The following is a 14,294-nucleotide window of genomic DNA, read 5'->3' as shown; positions in this document are numbered from 1 at the left end:
AAGGAGGAAAGGACTTTGAGTGGCGGTGGGGAAGAAGGCAGACAACATGAAGGGCACAGACCTCCTTCTGACAGACTTATTAATAGGGCATTGGGCTACGTGCAGCTGACGCTTGGCATGACATTGGTAGAAGGTGGGGGAGGGGTTAGAAGTATGGGGAGTCATGTACATTGCAGGGAAGAATTGGCCAGGCTGAGAATGCAGGTTTGAAATCTTGAAATGGAACAAGGAAGGAGACTCGAGGAAAATTCGGCTTCCAGAGCCCACTGAAATTTACTTCTGAACTGAGTGGGGGAATGGAATGTGTCAGTCCAAAGGGAGATCAGGGGGTTCCTCTTCATCAGAGTCAAACTCAACATTCTCATCTTTTACCCATCGACCTTGTCCATCTGGGATCCATCCAGAGCTGGAAATAACAAAGAGAATAGGTCAGGAAAAGAGATTTAAGAAGTTAGTAGGGAATAAGGAAAAAAACAACAACAACAATTGAGAAGGATTGAAAAAAGGAGAGTCAGAGAGAAAAGAGAAAACTTCACCTCACCTTCGAAGGGTGAGGTAATGATCCAGGGCACGTCTTCTCGTGGGGCTCATGCGTGCAGAGGATGAGACAGTTGCTGACTCCTTGGCCTGTGGGCCAGCCCCAGGCACGGGTTCCCTACTGATCTTCCCACTCTTGGGTTCAACCTCTGGGGGTGGCAAAGGGAAATGGGAGACAGAGGGACGAGGGGTTTCTGGTCTGGGTAGAGAAGAATCAACGTCTATAAAAGTGGTAAAGGATAAGGGCCAATTCTCTTATGAATCCCAACCCCTTACAGCAGTGCTTCCTAAAGTGTTTCCCTCAAGGGACACCTGGCTGGCTCAGCCCGTACAGCATGCAACTCTTGATCTCAGGGTTGTGGGTTCAAGCCCCACATTGGGTGTACAGATCACTTAAAAATAAAAATCCTAAATATAAATTTGTGTATCATATATATATACATATATATATATATATATGTATATATATATATACCATATGGTATATATACATATACATATACATATACATATGTTGTGTTCCTTAAGATGTTTTAGTAAGTGTTCTGCATGAAAAAGAATTTTGGGGGATGCCTGGGTAGCTCAGTCAGTTAAGCCTCCGACTTCAGCTCAGGTCATGATCTTGTGGTTTGTGAGTTCGAGCCCTGTGTTGGGCTCTGTGCTGACAGCTCAGAGCCTGGAGACTGCTTTGGATTCTGTGTCTCCCTCTCTCTCTGCCCCTCCCCTGCTAACACTCTGTCTCTCTCTCACAAATGAATAAACAATAAAAAAATGTTTTTTGGAATCAAATTGAGTTCTTTAAAGGCTAGGTTAAATTTTTTGAAGTTTTTAATTTTAAGACTTTGTAGAGCCCTTAATATATACTAGTATTACTATCCAAATTAGGATTACAAAGTGCCATTTTTCCAAACCTAAAAAAAATTCTCTTTTTCCTGAAATACCAGTTAACATCTCTGGACTACTAGTATTCCTGAGAATACAATTTGGAATACAATCATTTTTGAGCCATCTATCTCCTCTGCCCTTTCCAACCTCTGGCTTTCCTACCCCACAGACCTGTATTTCCGGCGGCAGCAGCTGTTATAGTGAGGAGCTCTGTGCAGAGCACTTTGGGTGGTAAGTCGGGTCTGAGTTAACAGAGGAGCCTGGTATAGAGAGGGGAGACAGAGTCAGAGTCTTCAGAGCCAGAAAGAAGTCAAAACCCTTCAAGCAGACCCACTGGGAACACACTCTCCCCACCCTGATTACCTCAGCTTTGGTCTCTGACCTCCTCAATTCATTCTGCTGTCTTGGATTCTGCTCTGTTCCCTTCCCTGGCTGCTTCTTGCCATAGAAAAGCTGCAGGCCTGAGGAGACAGGGGAAAGAATTAAAAACAGAGAAGCAACAGTGATCTTCAGAGATCTGGAAGATTTCTTCTCTAACCCCTGTCTTCCCTCAAACTTACTGGACAGATGTTTCTTGCCTGCACGGTGGGCAGTCAGCATGGCCAGGGTGTCCAGGACAGGTCGGTGGGGACAGATGGCACAAGCAAAGCTGGACAGGAGGAGAGAAGATATTTGCTCCGGGGGGGGGGGGGGGCGAGAGGGGTCTCGGTTGTAGGTCCCACCTTGATCTAGCAATTAATCCTAGATACTCCGGCTCTCCCCCCTGATAAAATTTTATTGAGCCTCTAACTGCAGAACCCTCAGGCTTGATCACTCCTCGTCCTCACCGTCCATCCCGTAGCATCAGCGCCTCATCCTCTGGGATGTAACTGGCCAGCAGATCTCCGACTCTTCGTTTCTACAGGGGGATCAGAGAGTTAGGAGAAAGGATCGGACGGGAAACGACAAGGACGAGGATTGAAAGGGAGTAAGGACCATGAGAACAGAGATCACAGGGAGAAAAAGGGGTCACTACCCAGCTCTAGTCGCTCCCTCGCGCCGCGCCCCCCCACCCCGACTTGTTGCCAGAGCAGCAAAACAGCTCTTTCCCAGGGCACTGAAGCTGCTCCCGGCGCTCTCCTCTAGCGCTTACTTTCAACACATTGAGTTGACTCCAATCATCACCTTCCCTCTTGAAAGACATCACGACGGAGGCCCAGAAACGAGCAATTCTCCTGGGTTGCTTCGCCTCTCCTTTCAGGCCACCGTAGCAAGATTGGGGCGTCTCCTTTCCTTCGGGTTCTTTTCCGGTTGGCCTCCTTACTTCCCTGGAAGCGCTTCCCAGCATGCACAGCGCTACCGCAAGCCGGCCCCAGCCTGCCGAGGGGCCCGCACTTCCTACGCCACCCGGCGACCGTGCGCGTGCGGGGCATTTTGGGAAATGAAGTCTTTTTTTTCAAAGAGCTTGCCGCCCAGCCCTCGCATCTTGACAGATTCGGGGCGTCTGCAGGGGAAGAACCTAAATGTGGAGACTGATTTTGAGAGTGTGGCGGATTTGGTGCTGTGCGGGCCTTAGAGGATCTCGGATTGGAAAGTGTGCTACGAGCTCTCGCACTCATCAGCGCCTAGTCTCCGGCCGACAGCCCACCGGGGGTGGGCCGGGTTTATTCCTGACACTAGTGGACCAACCCCAGGACGGGGCGGAGCCAGGGTGTGGGGGGAATTCAGGAGGTCGGGGCTGTCCGACAAGGGGGCAAACTGAGCTGAGTGTGGAGGCAGGTAACTAGAGTTCAAAGGTCAGAGGTTAGCGTAGCGATCTGTGGCGGCGGGGGGGCGGGGGTCGAAAGTCGGCGGGGTCCTGAGGATAGACACCGGTAGGGACTGAACACTCAGGGTACAGATTTGTGGGAAAGGGGCTTGGAGGGAGGAGACGCGAGAGCGGAGGGGGTGCGTAGTACCGGAGGAGGCGGGAGAATTAGGAGAGAAGACAGAAGGGAAAAGGATCCTCTGGCTATCCATTCCTAGACCCCGGCCCCGTCACTATTGAGCGCTTAGCCGGGCCTCCCTAAGTTGCAACCCCGGCTGTCGGTAGGGTCAGGAGATGGCTTCTCCCTCTAGACAGGCCTCCCTTGGGGGGTCGGGACTGCTTCAAGGGAGCCGGGCTCGTTCTTACGGAAGCCTCGTGCAGTCGGCTTGCTCCCCGGTGAGGGAAAGACGCCTGGAGCATCAGCTGGCCCCCGGAGACACCCTGGCTGGACTAGCACTCAAATACGGGGTGACGGTGAGTCTTCCACGACTGGGATGCAGGCAACCATGTAGAAGAGATTTATTCCTCAAGAGAATGTCATGGCCCTTCTGGGCAGCTTCCCCTGAAATTGTCCCATTTCTGTTGTGGTCTGATCCACCCTTTATCTTTTGGTTTTCCCATCTCAATGTTGCATTGTCTGGTTGGGACAGATCTTGTGCCACTGCTCCAGTGGAGAGGAGCTTCTTCTGTTTATCATGTCGGTCTCTATCCTAGAGGCTTTCAATGTACATTAGCCCATTTGGTTCTCACAGTCCTATCGAGCATACAGGTATTGTCCCCTGTTTACAGATGAAGAAACTGAGACCTAGATTGGTTAACCAATGTGATCAAGGTCAAATAACTAATGAGTGTTAGAGTGGGAATTCAAACAAGTCTGTCAGACTCCAAGGCCTGTACTGTTAACCACACATAAACGTTTTAATTGCAAGTGATTAAACATTTACAGCAAACAGTCCAGGGCTGGTTTCTAGTTTTGAGTTTTTGTGAGACCAGTACTCTAATCCCTCTAGTTCTAAGTTTTTAAAGTCTTTCTCTTCTGGGTCTTTATACCTCATCAGTGCTCTGCCTTCTTCTTTCCAGTAAGGTGGCCTCCTTGGTGCAAAACAGGTACTCTCTACACCAGGCATTTCAGGTCACGCGTGGGGTCTCTTTGATAGGTGTAAGAAACATCGCATTAAAATGGATGAATTTTTTTCCATACCCTGTTGAGTTTAGCCAACATTTCTATGCTTGGTATGTTTCAACGGCTGTGCTAACCATTCTTAGAAACATAAATACAATGTGTTGTTGTTGCCCTTCTGTAATTTGCAATCTAGTGAGAAATGAACAGGGACGCAAATATGGATTGCAGGTGACAGAATGTGGTGACTTTGTAGAAGTATTAATAAAGGGTAGGAAATCAGAAAAGAAGATTAATTTTTACTTGGAAGGAGGCAGGGGAGGACATTAAGTGCAGTTTTTAAGGAGCCGTGAAACACTTAGAAATTCCTTGCTCTAGCTTCTCTGCAAGCCTATAATTCAGTTGTTTATACCTTTTGCGTGTTTGTCTTTCCAATAATCTGTGCTTTCCTTAAGGGACAGAACTATTTTCTTTCAGTTTTATATCTCTAGAGTCTGGCATAGTCCCTAGCACATAGAAGCTAATAGATGGTTTTTTTGAACTAATGAAAACGTGGCTAAGATTCCCACAGGTGGAGATTGGGAGGATTAGGAAAGCCACATTTCAAGTAGAGGCCATGGCCCACACCAAGGAAGGAGATATGAAAGTACTGAGCAGCTCCTGCATCCCAGGAGAGACTCTGAAGCTGTGAAAAGAAGGAAACTGTGCTACTGTAGATCGGTTATATGTGGAGGTTTTCTTACAGCCCTGTCCCCTCCTGAGTACAAAAAAAGCTCTGTAGCCTAGTGAAGGGTTCTAGGTTCTGGCCTCATTCTGCTGCTTACTAGCTGAGAGACTGCATAAGTCACTTCACCTGTCTGGGCCCTCAGCTTCCTTACCATTTGTAAAATGCAGAAGGTATATTAAATAATGATAATTACCTAGGTTATTACCTACCTAACACTAGGTAGTTACCTAACACCAGCTACCTTAGTGTTAACACAAACTGTGTGCCAAGCTCTATATATTATCTCCATAAGACTTCAGGAGGTGGCTAAAACTATTCCCCAAATATTTAAAGATAAGGAAAGAAAGGCCTAGAAAGATAACCTGCTACAGATTACAAGTCTACTTAGTAGAACTAAGATTCAGACCAGGTTGTCTCATTCTAAAATCATCACTTTGAAGTGCTCTGTTAAACCAGCTAGATTCTAGGGGCGCCTGGGTGGCTCAGTCGTTAAGCATCTGATTTCGGCTCAGGTCATGATCTCATGGTTTGTGAGCTCAAGCCCCGCTTCAGGTAAAACACAAGTCCTGCTTCAGGTGAGCCCCGCTTCTCCCTCGCTCTCTCTTTCTCTCTGCCGCTCGCTCATTTGCACCCTCTCTCTCAAAAAAAAGAAATAAATAACTACATTCTAGTGGCCTTTCTAGCTCAGTGGACTGTGGCTCAGCAGTCTAGGACTCCTCTGGAGTTTGGCTTTAGTTACATTCTTTTTTTTCTTTTTTTAATTTTTGAGAGAGACAGAGACAGAGCATGAGTGGGGGAAGGGCAGAGAGAGAGGGAGACACAGAATCCGAAGCTGGCTCCAGGCTCTGAGCTGTCAGCACAGAGCCCGTCGCGGGGCTCAGACTTACAAGCTGTGAGATCATGACCTGAGCCGAAGTCCTACAGTCAACTGACTGAGCCACCCAGGTGCCCCTGGTTACATTCTGTTAAAAAGTGGAATGATGTTCGGGCGCCTGGGTGGCTCAGTTGGTTAAGCTTCCAACTTCGACTCAGGTCATGATCTCACAGCTTGTGAGTTTGAGCCCCGTGTCGGGCTCTGTGCTGACAGCTCAGAGCCTGGAGTCTGCTTTGGATTCTGGGTCTCCCTCTCTCTCTCTGCCCCTCCCCTGCTTGCACTCTGTCTGTCTCTCTCAAAAATAAACATTAAAAAAAATTTTTTTAAGTGGAATGATGTGGCCTTATATGGAATTTCTAGTAAATAAAAAAATAACAAAATTCACAGAATAATTCATAGCATCTTGGAGCTAGAAGGGACCTAGGATACTATCTAGGCAAAATAAAATTAATAGCATCAAAACACTGGGCTAAATAAAAGTACAAAACTGCAAGCCAATTTTAACTTTTTTTATTGTTCAGATTAATCCAATTTTATTTTAAACACATCATAGCATATGATTTTTACTAATATACTACATCTGAGATTTCTATATTTTGTTATCTAGTTTATTTACTCATAAAGCATTAATGAACCTCTGCTGTATGCCAAATTTGTGTCATGCTGAGGAGTGCCTTGGGATACAGAGACAGCATCCCTGCCCTCAAAGGACTCACAGAGTTTGGGCAAGACAAATGTGCAAAGATGTGAATAACAGTACAATAGGGTGATAGGTGTTACATGGCAATGTTTACAATGTACCTTGGGAGTCCTGGAGAAGGTGACACAGAGGGAGTGACAGTTGATGAGTGGAAGTTTTCCCAGCAGAGAAGGGGATAGTGGAGAAGTGTGTCAGATAAAGACACAAAGGTGTGGAAGATCATAAAATGTTTGAAAAACATGAAAAGTTCAGGATGGCAAAATGTATAGATGGCAGAAAGAGAGATGAGGCTAGACATCATATTGGGGTAGATCGAGAATCCTTGAATGCTAATTTGAATTTTATCTCTGAGCCAATGGGGGGCCATAGGAAGTTTATACACAGGGTAGTGGGTTGATCAGATTAATTTTTTTTAGGAAGATAGATGTCAGGGATGCCTGGATGGCTCAGTCTGTTGAACGCCCAACTGTTGACTTCAGCTTAGGCCATGATCTTAGGGTCATGGGATTGAGCCCCTCGTCCAGTGTGGAGCCCAGTGTAGAGCCTGCTTAAGATTCTCACTCTCCTTCCCTCTGCCCCTCTCCTCCTCTCACTTGCGTGTGCTCTCTCTCTCTCTCTTTCTCTTTCTCAATAAATAAATAAATAAATATCAATGTCAGCAGGGGGAGATGCATAGAAATGGAGAGAGGAAGACTGGAAGAGACGTTTTTTGCAGTAACTTGTTGACCAGCTGGGTATGGGTGGCAAAAGAAAAGTATAAGTTGAGGATGGCATCTACCCTTGTTTCTACCTTGGGCGGCAAGTGGATGGTCATGCCAGACACTGTGTCCAGTGATGGATAAATAGGTACAAAGTAAATACTTTGGTCAGCAAAATTATTAATATTCGTGTGAAAAGCATTCCCAGAAGGAGTAAAAAGGCCCAGAATTCGAATTACACCTTTGTCATTAATTTGCTGGTTAATCTTAAGCAAGTAACAACCTGTCTGAGCCTCAGTTCCTTCATCTTTAACTGAAGTTCCCAGCATGAGACTCTTCAGGGATCCACAAGGTCAAAACTACTTTCATAGTAATGATAGTAAGACTTTGTCTTTTTCATCCTCATTCTCACAAGTGTACTGTATTTTTCAGAAGCTACATGACATGTAATATTATAGCCCATCAGATGTAAAGGCAGATAGGAGAATCTTCTGTTGTCTTCTGTTAAGTCACACATTAAACTGACTTGAAAAAATATAAAGCACTGCCTCTCTTTTTGCTCCATTTGTTGTTGTTTTGGAAAATAGTTATTTTTCATTAGCATATTTATGTTAACATGCAATGGGTTATTTTTAAATAAGTACACATTTTTCAATTTGTTCACTTTTACTTTATAAGAACGTGTATTGATAGCTATAATCTACATAAATGAAAGCTTTTTTTTTCCTCAATAGTTTTTTAAAATGCAAAGGGACCCTAAAACCAAAAAGTATGAAAACCGCTGATCAATAAAATAGGAATAGTATGGAAACCAATTTGACAATAAATTTCATATTATAAATAAATAAATACCCTAAAAAATAAAATAAAATAGGAATAATATCAACCCTCTGTATTTTAGCTTGGTTGTTATAGGGTCAAATAAGACTCTGTACAATCACTTTAAAAGGCCTGAGGTGCTGTACAGATAGAAGATTGATCATTACTACTGTCATTAATTGCGGTGACTTTTTTTTAAAGATGGAACAGATTAAGCGTGCAAACCGCCTTTATACTAATGACTCCATCTTCCTGAAGAAAACCCTCTACATCCCCATCCTGACAGAGCCCAGAGACCTGTTCAATGGTTTGGATTCTGAGGAAGAGAAAGAGGGAGAGGAAGAAGTACAGTCAAGTAAGGATGAAGTTCAGCCACACTCAGCTGACAGGAAGAAACGAGAAACAGGTTCAGGACGTGCTAACGGTGAAGCCCTTCCCACACCTGGCTGGGAACCCCACACTCCCATCCATGACCTCTCTGCCTCTGATTTCCTTAAGAAGCTTGATTCACAGATCAGCCTGTCAAAGAAGGCTGCTGCCCAGAAGCTGAAAAAGGGGGAAAGTGGGTGAGTCTTGAATGGTTCCTTTTACGCCCCCTCCATAGACTTCTTCATTCTTCCAGCCTTGCCTGACCAGACACACAAGTAAGTAAGCACAGTGTTAGCAGAAGCGATGTGAAGCGTTTCCCCCAGATGGCCCTGAAACAACGACAGAGCCAATGGCTGCTGGGACGGGTAGAGCAGCGGGAAATGGTTTTGTATTCTCATTGGAGTAAAATAGTTGAGTGTTGTTATGGCTGATGATCCGTGAAGGAGCGTTAATGGTTAGAATTTACAGAGAGGGTAATGAGACTCCATCTGAGAGCAAGCAGCTCATGTATACTAGGAGAGGAGGACAGCTTCCCCTATACCTTTTCAGTGGGCCCTTTCTCAGGTTCTTCCCCTGACCTGTCACTTTGCCCCCTTTCCTCACCTGCAGGGTACCTGGGGAGGAGTCAGGCCTTCACCTGAGTTCCCCTCGGATGCAGCAGCGAGCAGTCCTAGGTCCGGTCCCGTTGACCCGGACCTCTCGGACCCGGACACTTCGGGACCAGGAGGATGAAATCTTCAAACTCTGATGTCCCCAGAAATGATTGGGAGAAGCAAGATGTTGAAGTAGCAACTTGAGGGGGAGAGGAGCCTGAGGTGAGGCTCAAGAACACGGCTTCCCGGCCCACCTCCCTCCCTCCTGCCTTCGTTCCAGCTTTCTCGTTGATCTAGAGTTCCTTGGCCTGGGGCAGCTTGATTGGCAAGAGTAGAGGATGGGGAACAGACCCCTCCTCAGTTCTTTGTCTGAATCTAGAGCTGTCCTTCAGATTCATAAGGCTCTTTTTACGTCCCTGTTGGCTTCCCCGTCCCTTTTACCTTCCCTTGGCCTTAGAACAGGGTGGCGAGGACTCCCTCAGCCCCCAGCCTCCTTCCTCTCCATCTCCAACTATGTTACCTAATTTATTTGGTGCTATATTGAAGTAGTATTTATTTGCTGTATCGTACGTTTCCCTCTTATAACTGAAAAATGGGATTTCTATAACTCTGGGGTGAAGGGAGCCCAGGAGTAGTAAGCCAATGCCCGCTGGCTCCCCACCTTCCCCACCTTCTTAGCCAAGCATGTCACTGAGGGTGGGGCAATCCGTGATCTAGCCTCTCTGCAGAGAATGGCGGACCGTGCTGGGGCTTTTCCCCAGTCTCAATGTAAAGAATTTGGGCTCAGTCTTAACCAACCAGTCCACTATAATTTGTTTATAACTCTTGCTCTGAGAAAAAGCAGCAACATAGGAACTGGAACTCTCCACATCACCAGTTCACCCTTCTGACCTGCTCCTCTGTTCAGCATGTGTGAGGCTAAGGGATGACAGAGGAATTACTTTGGAGTTTGAGGAGGAGGACAGTTGGGGGAGACTTGCTGGTGCGGGAGTTTCTTTGTTACACTCCCTCCCCACCAGTGCTGTTGATCTATGCCTTGCTCCTCACTGCGTATTTATTTGCAATCTGTAGCACTGATCTGTGGTACTGGTTTGTTTTGTTTTGTTTTGTTTTGTTTTGTTTTAGAGTTTGTTAAGCAGCAGTAGGCAAGGGAACCCAATACTACTGGCACTATGCCTCTGTCTCCTGTCTGGAAATGGTGAGAGGCTAGATAAGCGGTGTTTCTCTTTCCCTCACCTCTGTGATGGTCATAAGGTATAAGAAGCTGGAGAGATTAAACACTGAGCCCTGTGCATGCTTTAGTAGTTTTATTTCCCCTGTGAGAATCTCCCCTGCCCTAGCCCCTTCTTCCTGCACTCTGGAACAGAGCCTCTGGTGTCCATCCAGGCTCTACTTGGAGCTGGAGGTCTGGGATGGCTCTAAGGGGCCCCCACTCCCACTTCTGTCTTTAGGGTCCCCTGACGGGTTAGATGGGCTATGCCCTCTTACCCTGGTTCACAGGGGAGGGGGCTTCCCTGTTTCAAATGTCCCTTATGGGGGAAATAGAGATCCAAGTTTCACTTCGTCTTTTTCAGGCAGCTTTGTTTCCTGTCCTGGGGCTGGAGTGGGAGAGAGGCCTCAACCCTCAGCTTTGCTTCTTCTCCACCAGCAGTTCGGGGGTGGGGTGGTCTCAGAGTCCAAAGCACTCTTAGGAAAGACGAAGCCGAGGACTGACAAGCATTAGTGCAGATGAGCAGGGTTAGAAAGCTCGTTCCGGGTTGTTTCCTCAGTCAGCTCTCTGGCCAAGGTGGCTTGTGCTGGGTTCCAGGGCCCTCAGAGTTTCCCCTCATCCAGCATCTTCCTGAGCCCATCACAGATCTTGCCCAGGTGCTGAGTGAAGTCGGGCCCGTAGAGGGCGGTGAGCAGGCCAGCGTCAGAGAAGTGATCAAACACGTGGCGGATGCGGCCGTGTGACTTGGGTGTGAGGTGGTGCTCCACCAGCTCCAGCAGCACATCCCGGCACTCGGTCAGCAGGCCAGCCAGCACCGCAGCCTCAAAGGTGAAGTCCACCTCGCCAAAGCTGAGTGCCGTCATGGCGCCCTGCCGCAGCTTTTGGCGGAAGCGGGCGGCCAGGGCCAGCTCACCGGGGCCAAAGCAACCGCTGCGGTGCAGCACGGCCACCTTGACCGCCACCTTGATCAGGTCCTTGATCACCCGTTGGGCCTGGGGCCGGCTGTGCGTGTACTCTTTGGAAACACGGTAGAGCTCATCTAGCACCGCGCTGCTGGTCTCGTCGATGAACAGATGAGCCACGGACCGACCTGCCATCTTACTCAGTAGCTTCTTCTCCGCCTGTAGTGCCAGACTCTTTGAGCTGAAGGACTCCATAGTGCCTGGGGAAGGGGGTGGTGTGGGCATGTGGTTAGTCGCCAGAAGACAGCCACAGGCATCCTTAGAAAGAGAGACATGGCTTTTCCCCCTTACTCTGGTTTCTTGCCCATTGTCATCATTTCATCTTTTTCCCCTGGGCCCCCTCGGTTCTCTAGGCCTGTTCCCATTTCTTTTCAAGTGGTACTGTAGGAAATTTTGATTTCTAAATCCAGAGGAGCAGTAATAGCTTTGGCTGGAGGAGTGAAGGCTCACAGGGGCTCGGCCTCACACGTGAAGTCTCAAGGGGAAGTAGGCCATTGCTGCCCTACAGTGGAGAAGATCCGCCTTACCTGGCTGATCATTCTACCCTTGTGGACGCTGACTGTGTGCCATGTGTCTATGAGGTGTGGCTATGACTCTCTGTTTTACAGCTGAGCAAACTGAAGCTCGCTTTAAAGAATTTACCCAATGTCAAATGCCACCGTTTTTCTGGCCCCAAAAGCCCATGTCAGCTCGTGTGCTCTACTGTCTGTAAAGAAATGGGGTGGGGGTGGGGGATCTCAGGAGTCCTAATAAAAATAACAACTAACGTTTATTGAGAACCTATGTGCCAAGTACTTTATGGGAATTGTCTTCCCGACCCTTCGTTAGGTCGGTGTCACCGTCTTACGGTGAGAACACTGAAGCTAAGAGGAATTAAGCAACTTGGAATTAAGCAAATGATAATGAGCTTTGAACTAAATAATCCGAAGAAACCTCCTTCCCTGGAATGTTCTCAGTGAGGTCCATGCACATGTGAGCATGAGAAACAAGCACCCCAGGGCGGGAGGGGGCAGGCGGTCCTGGAGGCCTGCAGTCTTCTACTGGGACTGACCCCAGGACCCTCCTGGTGGCACATCACTGGCATATATCCAGGGTTCTCTCCCTGTGGTCTTCGCCCGTGGTTCTGGTTGTTTTGCTTCTTACTTCCCCCTACCCTGCGCTGCAGGATGTGGCTGTGACCGCAGTGAGGAGCAGCCTCGCCCTCTCCCCCAAACCCAAATGGGAGCCTGAAGACTCAGGGCAGATGGGTGCTATTGACTGGGGCAGGGGTTTCTTCCCCAGCTGTGCCGGTTCAATGGGAGCCTGAAAAACTGCTTTGCTCCTGGGCCTGCCTGGGGTTTTCTGGCCCGGGCTCCACAGCCGGAAGAGGAGATTGCTCCATGCGAGCCTGCCTTCCTCCTTGGCCTTCCTGTTCCCCAGCTCTTCATTGCACCCGTTGTTATCTCCCATTTGCTCTACTGTTCTCTCCCTCCCTGTTTCAGTCTCTCTTTTTCTCTTGTCTGGGTCCTGCCCTGCGACCCTCTGCTCCAGCTCCCCCTCTGGCCCTTATGTCTACCCCCATGTTTCCTAGGACGTCCTTACATGTCTCCATACTCTGTTGCACACCCACATCACCCCCATGCCTCGGCCCTGCCTCTACACTGTCCCAAACCCCGTCTTTCTTTCTGAGGCATCCTTGCCCCAGGGAAAACTGAGTTGGACCTTTCTGCTGGGGACCCAAGAATTCTGTCAAGTGAGAGTCTCACAATATGGAAGGCTCAGGCTGGCAGGGCTGGGACCTTTCTGCCACCACCACCCCTAAAGACTACCCTCCTGTCATTGCTGGCCCCTCACCTGCTGCGTGCACTGGTGCCAGTCTTGCTTTGGGTGTCCCGGGAGAGCTGATAGAATGGAGAAGCTCCTAAGTGAGAGGCTCTTTGGCTTGGCCCCACCCCTGAAGCCCCGCCTACCAACTCGGTGCTCAACCTCCGGTTCATCACACTGTCTCTAAGAAGGTCTGTGGCCCAAGAGCCTCCCAGAAATACAACAAAGGTTAAAAGGAATACCAAGCATTCTGGAGGAAATAGCCTTGATTTGAGGTCATGAGGAGGGATTGCACATCCCCTGGTCTCAAATTATTTGCTTCTTTCTTTCCTCGATGCCCAGTTCCTTGAGATCTTCGATTTTTGTGGTACTGGGAATGATATGAAGTACAAATTGCTTTAGTAGGGGTCAGTGGGGAAGGTTTTGAAGATTGAATTGAGCTTAGGCTGGAGATGCCAGAGGCAGACCAGAGACCAGCAGGTGTGAGCGTGTCCCTGGAGTCTCCAGGGGAGGGTGGTGCTTGGGGCAGCGGTATCACCAGCATAGGCCTCCAGTGCCTGCCTGGGTAAGGGGTGGCATGGACTGTCTCTGCCCTTAACCCTAGAGAGGAAGGTGCTGGGGCCAGGGCGACCAAGCCAGATGTGACCAGCAGGTGTCAGCACAGCACTGAACCACTAGAGGAAACGCAGCTACTTAAGGTGCTTTGTAGCTGCTATAGGGATGAAGGTAAGACAGTTTCTGAATGAGGCCCAAATGTTTACCATCAAGAATCTGACAGTCTGGACAGGGAGATAAACTTAAGCAAGTGTAACTATAATGCAAGTCAAATGACGTCATTAGCTTTAGTAGAAATTGGAAGAATAATGAGAGTAAAGAGATGTTTAGATTATTTCTGAGAGGAGGGCTGACAAGGCAGAACGAGGAGAATGGATTCAACTATTTACGAGGCAGAGATGGTGGAGAAGTGCTTCCCAGATGATGGGGATAACCATAAGCCATCCAACAATTAAAGGTAATGTAGAGCATACTCAGGAAGCGCTGAGAGAGAAGTTGCTTGAGAGAGAAGGAAAGAAGGAAAAGGCAGATCATGGTAGGCTTTAACAGATTTGCTCAAGGGTTCACACTTCTGTGGGCAGTGGGGAGACATTCAGCATTTTGAATCCGGAGAAAGAAATCATTAGCTCAGTGGGAATGGGTTAGAGGCTCCAATA

The 14,294-nt window shown here is 48.1% G+C and overlaps 3 protein-coding genes across 3 annotated transcripts; 1 reads left to right on the top strand and 2 right to left on the bottom strand.

Moving 5' to 3' along the window:
• Positions 1-62: 62 nt before the first annotated feature.
• On the bottom strand, positions 63-2,823 carry LOC115519956 (sodium channel modifier 1-like). The gene is made up of 7 exons (XM_030323856.1): positions 2,555-2,823; positions 2,250-2,320; positions 1,983-2,071; positions 1,786-1,883; positions 1,594-1,682; positions 542-736; positions 63-406 (listed from the first exon to the last, which is right to left on the bottom strand). Exons 1-7 carry the CDS (start codon positions 2,747-2,749, stop codon positions 307-309), a joined length of 837 nt encoding a protein of 278 aa, XP_030179716.1. The 5' UTR covers positions 2,750-2,823; the 3' UTR covers positions 63-306.
• Positions 2,824-2,889: 66 nt separating this feature from the next.
• Positions 2,890-10,402, top strand: LYSMD1 (LysM domain containing 1). The gene is made up of 3 exons (XM_030323857.1): positions 2,890-3,682; positions 8,348-8,712; positions 9,125-10,402. The coding sequence occupies exons 1-3, from the start codon at positions 3,503-3,505 to the stop codon at positions 9,261-9,263; spliced, it is 684 nt and encodes a 227-aa protein (XP_030179717.1). The 5' UTR covers positions 2,890-3,502; the 3' UTR covers positions 9,264-10,402.
• TNFAIP8L2 (TNF alpha induced protein 8 like 2) lies at positions 10,196-13,211 on the bottom strand. Its single transcript, XM_030323859.1, has 2 exons — positions 13,114-13,211; positions 10,196-11,480 (listed from the first exon to the last, which is right to left on the bottom strand). The coding sequence occupies exon 2, from the start codon at positions 11,473-11,475 to the stop codon at positions 10,921-10,923; it is 555 nt and encodes a 184-aa protein (XP_030179719.1). The 5' UTR covers positions 11,476-11,480; positions 13,114-13,211; the 3' UTR covers positions 10,196-10,920.
• Positions 13,212-14,294: the final 1,083 nt, after the last annotated feature.

This window comes from Lynx canadensis, chromosome C1 (assembly GCF_007474595.2).
Source record: "Lynx canadensis isolate LIC74 chromosome C1, mLynCan4.pri.v2, whole genome shotgun sequence".
Taxonomy (NCBI): Eukaryota; Metazoa; Chordata; class Mammalia; order Carnivora; family Felidae; genus Lynx; species Lynx canadensis.
This window is presented reverse-complemented; position numbering and strand designations above follow the sequence as displayed.